The sequence below is a fragment of the Peromyscus maniculatus genome, chromosome 4 (assembly GCF_049852395.1).
Source record: "Peromyscus maniculatus bairdii isolate BWxNUB_F1_BW_parent chromosome 4, HU_Pman_BW_mat_3.1, whole genome shotgun sequence".
In the NCBI taxonomy this organism is placed as follows: domain Eukaryota; kingdom Metazoa; phylum Chordata; class Mammalia; order Rodentia; family Cricetidae; genus Peromyscus; species Peromyscus maniculatus.
Window position 1 is genome coordinate 66,523,558 of NC_134855.1, and position 6,390 is coordinate 66,529,947.

The 6,390-nt window shown below is 34.9% G+C and overlaps 1 protein-coding gene across 1 annotated transcript; it reads right to left on the minus strand.

The window, feature by feature from the left end:
- Positions 1-3,291: 3,291 nt before the first annotated feature.
- On the minus strand, positions 3,292-5,657 carry LOC102904833 (olfactory receptor 4A16-like). The gene is made up of 2 exons (XM_006995939.3): positions 5,574-5,657; positions 3,292-4,288 (listed from the first exon to the last, which is right to left on the minus strand). The coding sequence occupies exon 2, from the start codon at positions 4,237-4,239 to the stop codon at positions 3,292-3,294; it is 948 nt and encodes a 315-aa protein (XP_006996001.2). The 5' UTR covers positions 4,240-4,288; positions 5,574-5,657.
- Positions 5,658-6,390: the final 733 nt, after the last annotated feature.

A 6,390-nucleotide genomic window follows, 5' to 3' on the forward strand; every position in this document is an offset into this window, starting at 1 on the left:
TTTCTGGGTCTGGGTCATCTCACTCAATATATTTCCTTAGTCAGTAATATTATCTATAAAGTTTGTGATTTCATTTTTCTTTACAGCTAAATAGTATTCAAAAGTGTATATTATCACAATTTTATGGTCCACTGATCATTTGCAGGACATTTAGGGTATTTCTATGTCCTACTCTTGTGAAAAAAGCAACAATGGACTTGGATGACTAAGTATGTGTGGATTTGGATTGTGAATCAGTTGGGCATCATTCAAGGAGTGGTAGAACTGGGTCATATGGTAGATTTAATTTTAGCTTTTTATGAGTTCTCTATACTGATTTTCATAGTGACTTCACCAGTTTGCAGCCACAACAAAGAAATTTTGTAGCACAAAAGAACATGTGCAAAAAGAGTCCGAGATTTCATTAGAAGGCTGCTATGATGCACCATCGACATGTCTTCTTCACATTACTGCTTCATTTCATTCAGGAGGTCTGTCATTTAAGCTGTAGACAGATGAAGGCATAAAGTTGAAAAGCATAAAGCTAGAAGATAATCTCTGCCCAATTACCTTGTAGTATAACCTAGTTTAGCAATATGTATTCTTATCTGTTCTGGTTTTGATCAGGACACAAGTTATAAGAGCTATGAAACTTATGTATATAGATCTGTAAAATTTTTGTATTTAACCTATATTTTATTGCTTGAAATATGAAAAAAATTGTATATTGTAACTATTTTATTTTGTTTCTAGCTTCATTTGTCTAATTTGTGTTTCCCCCTCCCCAGTGAGAATATATTTTCAGGCTAAAGTAGTATTTTAATATATCACAGAAAAAAATTCATGCCATCCTTGTTGAGGAAACTTTTCACTTCCCTCGATCAACCATAGCTTCCTTTGTGAAACAGACTTTTTTTTCTTACTTTGTAAAAATCAAAATTTATGCAAACAAAAGAATCCACGGTGATGAGAGCACTGATATCTTAAATAAGGACAGACAGGACCTTGCAGTTGCCTTTACCCAGTCTCCTTCACTTAGCCTGAATTCTGCCCCTGGCATCTGCAGAAAACCACTCCATGGTGTCCCTTCAGGGTGGACACCAGAGGAAGCAGAGCCCTCTTCTGGCAGGCGAGCACAATTTCTCTACTGGGGAGCTGGTCTTGCCTTTGTGTTTGCAAGAGCTCAGTGTTAAAACACTGTCTCTCAGATTCCCATATAAGACAAAAGGTGCGGTCGGTCAAAGGGTGCCATTGCAGCCCCCTCGCCAATTCTTCCTATGGCAGCACCATCCATTGCCTTTTTCTCTCTGCTTTCTGTGCAGACACGCAGGGCAGGGCCTCTATGGCTCTTCTAAAGCAGGTTGTTGATATCAAGCTGACCTTCCATGTGGACCATTAAAAAAAAAAAAAAATCAGGAGCAGAGGCCATCTGATCTATGCAGTTCCTTGTTTTAAGGGCTTTGCGGTTTCTTAGATTCCAATTTTTTTTTTTTTTACTTACGATTAACTCCTTTTTTTAAAAAAAAATTATTTTTAAAACGTAATTCTTTATTGATTCTTTGGGAATTTCTCATCATGCACCCCAATCCCCCTCACCTCCCAGTCCCTCCCCTTACCCTTGCAGCATCCCCTCAATGCCCCCCCCAATCAATTAAAAACAAAGGAGCTCTAAGCCACAGAGAGACAGAGAAGTTAGAATTGTAAATCTGTTACAGATCCCTAATTACCATTTTAATTCTTACAAAGACAAGCAATCACATTTCTTCAATTTTATTTGAACACAGCTTTTTTTTTTTTTTTTTAATTTTTGTTATGTGTGTGATCAAGTCTAGAATCTGTCTGGAGGAGTTGTAATTTTTTTCCTCTTCATTTCAGCCCAGTGTTAGCTAAATAAATGTTATTGAGAAAAGTAACAACTGGTTTCAATAGATGAACAGAGCCTGAAGACTTTCAGTACTTCTGTCTTGCCTAAGCCTCACACGTTAGCCTTGAGTCCAAGGCCAAGACACTTTATACTATTCATGTTTATGGTGAAATGCAATGTTATGTGTATTATCCAAAAGTTGTAATCTGAAAATGCAGAGATAATGACCCCCAAAATGAGCAAACTTCAGATGAATAATGCATTTCTGGAAATTAATCATGTAGCATAAGCATTTGTTTTTAAATTGCTCTTTTTAAAAATTGTATTGTATTTTGAGATAGTCATACATGGGCACTGTATTTTCTCATTCCTACTCCTCCATCCTCCCTCAAACTCCTCCTATGCTCCATCCCAAATTCATGGTATCTATTTTAATTTTTAGTGATATATATGTATATATAGATATACACCTCCTGAGTACAATTAGTGTTGTTCATAAGTAGGTGTCCAAGGCTAAACACTTTAATTTAGACATTCTTTCCAACACCCTAAACATGACATGCCTGATCTCTTCTAAAATTACTTTTTAAATTTATTATTAAAATAATTTTTCATAATATCTGTTTTAATAATATTCCTTTCTCTCCTCCAACTCTTTCCACTTCCTGCCCACTTAGGAAATTTAATGTGAATTTTAGGTAAATTGCTTTTGTATTAAAACAAATGACATTGGTTTTTCTCTTTCTTTTTTTTTGTTTTGTGAATTACTTTTGTTTTTATTTTTGAGATTGTAATTTCATTTCATTTCTCTCTTCCCTTTCCTTCCTCCAAACTCTCCCATAGATTCCTCCCCTCTTTCTATCAAGGATGGCCTCTTTTTTTTCATTAATTGTCATCATGTGTATATATGTATTTGTATATACATCTATATTCCTAAATGTAACCTGCTCGGTCCACATAATGTTACTTGTATGTATGTTTTCAGGGCTGTCTGTCTGGCCCTGGACAACCAATTGAGGCAGGCTCTCCTGGGGAGCTCTGTCTCTCCAACTTTTAACTTTACTCGGTTGCCTATAGTTCTTTGTGTAGGGTTGAGGCCTCATGGGCTTTTCCTATCCAGGTTGGCATGCTTGTTGGTATCATTCGTGTTGAAACTTGTTTTTCAAACTTAAAGTAGAAAACCCACTTTCTTGTGGGTTTAATTTTGATATAAATTGAATACAATTAAAACATTTTCAAGGACAGCATAGTTTTATACCTTTACTTATATAAATACATTCTAATTTTTTAAAAAAATGTTAATTCATTCTAAAATTTAAAAAAAATGTTATTTTTTTAAGGCGCTAGACAAAAATAAAGGTATGAACCAAGTAGGGAATAAGTAGACAACAGAATCATTTGTTAAAGTCTACTGCCTGTTTATTACTTAGGAATTGTAACAGAAGTGCTCAATGCGGGGAATGCACTCTTATTCTACCTGTATTGACTTTTTTACACCAGAGTTTTTGCATAGCATTTTTCATCTCTGAATTTCGCAGGGTATATATTAATGGATTCAACATGGGAGTAATAACTGTAAAAACCACACTTATTGATTTATCTATGGGAAAATTAGACACTGGTCTAACATAAATGAAAATGCAGGGGACAAAAAACAGTACAACCACAGTGATGTGGGAGCCACAGGTGGACAGGGCTTTCCTTCTCCCTTCCTGGCTGTAGCTTTTGAGAGAATTCAGAATGAATGCGTAGGAGATTAGGAGAAGGACAAAAATGATCATACAGATTGCTCCACCATTGGCAACCACAGTAAGACCAATGAAGTAAGTGTCACTACATGCCAGTCTCAATAGTGGGTACATGTCACAGATAAAGTGATCAATGACATTGGGTCCACAAAAAGGGAGAGTAGACACAAAAATAAGTTGAACCACAGAGTGGGCAAACCCGCCAACCCAGGCTATCACCAACAGTAGGATGCAAATCTGCCGATTCATGATGGTCAAATAGTGAAGGGGCTTACAGATGGCCACATAGCGATCATAGGCCATCACCACCAAAAGGAAGACCTCAGCACCACCAAATAAGTGCTCAGTAAAGAGTTGTCCCATGCAAGCTGTGAATGAGATAGTCTTTTTGTCAGAGAGTAAGTCCATAATCAACTTGGGTGATGTGGAAGTGGAATAAACAGCATCCATGATTGACAGATAAGCAAGGAAGAAGTACATTGGAGAGTTCAAGGAGGGGCTGGCAACCACTGTCCCCACAATGAGCAGGTTGCCCACCATTGTCACAATGTAGATGAGTAAAAACAAGACAAACAGTGCTTTTTGTCCAGTTGGATCTTGAGTGAGACCCAGAAGGATAAATTCTGTGACATTGTTTCTCTGTCCCATTTACATATATGTGGATTGTGTCTCAATGGAAATCTCAAGAGAACAGGGTCTGCAATGATATTATAAAAAGAATACAAATTTATTAGCTCTTAAGCATATCTTCAGTGAAACTGAAACTGATAAAAATAGAATTGAAGAGATAAGTAGTAAATAGAGGAGTGTGGTTTTAACATATAAGGAAGTCGTATTTTGCATGTATGATTTCCTTAAATGTAACATTTACATTTAGGAGGATACTGAAAATACAATTTATGTGTGTATATTCCGAAAATCAGCATAGCCAAGGGAAAAGTTTAGGCTCAATGTGAAAAGTCATGGCCTTGAGTCACTATCAAGGTGTAAATATAAATATGTTTCCATTTGCATAATTAGAAATATAAAGACTGAACTACATGACATCAGAATCCTTCCTTTCCAAACAATCTACATTGCTGGTAGTATGGCCCTGACTCTTTCACTGACTTTGTATTCTTTCTTATATCTTATGATCAAATGAAGATTTCCAAATTAGTTGCTATTACTTGAAAATGCCATCTAGCAGTAACAGGGATGCGATGACTGCAGTGACCAAATCACAGCTCTGCATTTCCCAGTCATTGTGTACAAAGAACGCAGGTAATACAGTACAGCAATGGATAACATGGGCTCTGGATCTGTAGTGTGCCTGCTACACTTCCAGGTTCTTTCCCTACCTGTATGGGCATCAACAAATAAACTAACCTCTCTGTGCATGAATTTCATGATTTTCACAGGGGAAGTATGACACCACCAACTTCTGTTTATGTAAATGCAAGGTACCCTGAGCACTGCTAAACTTTAGCAAAATCCAAAATAATAAAATGTGTCCCTGGTGTTCCTGATAGTTTTATTGTGAAACTGAATTAGAATCAACAATAAAATATCTATCAACTTAATAATTACAAATATAAACCATGATATAAAAACATTACATATATTACCCATGAACTAATTTCAGCATAAAGTTAGAATTCTGTTAGACATATTTGTTTTGGTATAAATATATTTATAATAAAGGGTAATATGTACCTATTTTAAATAGAAGCAAATAAGTGGACTTCATACACAGATACTAGGAAAAGGATGTGAAGAGAAAGATATGCACACTATGCAGACACACAGACATACACACACACACACACACACACACACACACACACACACACACACAAAAGAATTGCAGCCTAGAGTTACAAGCCTAATCCAAGAAAGACTACAAACAAAATAAGAAAATTAATTAATTTCTAAGGTAAGATATACATAAAACAGGGGCCAGAGATAATCTGATATTTCACTAAGTGGTAGGCATGAGGTACCTTCTACATGTCTCATTCACATTACTGCTTCATCTCATTCAACAGACCCGTCATTGAAGAAACAGACCACCAAAGGCATACCTGTTGCAAGACACAAAACTGTAAAATTATTATTTCTAGTACTCCTTGAATTATAGCTTATTTGATGTATGTTCTCAAACTTCAGTTCCAGTTTTGGTAAGATGGAGTATATTATTATTACTTAATTATGAAGTTATTTACATACATAGTAAAACTTAGTATTTGAATTATAGTTTATTGTGCCAATTGTCAAATATTTTTGCCACAAGAAATGAAAAATAGTCTCAACATGATTCAAAATTGCAGCTTTAATGTCTTTTTAAAAATTAACACAGGTTATTAAGAATATATTTTTCTCAAAGAGCTAGAGGGGTATTGGGAAGGTTTAGGGGGAGAAAATTAGGGAAGACAGAAATGTTGCAATTATAATATCAAATATAAAAGAAAAATAATATATTTTTCTCAAAATAAAATATATAATCACAAAAATATCACACTAGTATTTTATGATAATAAATTTAAATATCTGTCTAGTTAACTGCAGTTTTGAGTATGAGTTTGTTTCTTAATACATACATGCTAACTTGTTTGCTCAGGTCATTTATAAAACCTCATATAACACTCAAAGTCATGATAGACATTGAATCTTTTATATTGTAGCATGGTAGTTAAGATGTATAATTTTTCTAATTCATATATCTAAAACAAATTACATGTAAATATATTGTGCAAAATACAAAATCTCACAAAGAAAAATATAAGGTACTACGCTAATTGGTTCATTTGTTATATGTTT

Excerpts from the sequence above, each read along its gene's own strand:
- LOC102904833 (XM_006995939.3), bottom strand. The coding sequence starts at position 4,239 with ATGGGACAGAGAAACAATGTCACAGAATTTATCCTTCTGGGTCTCACT.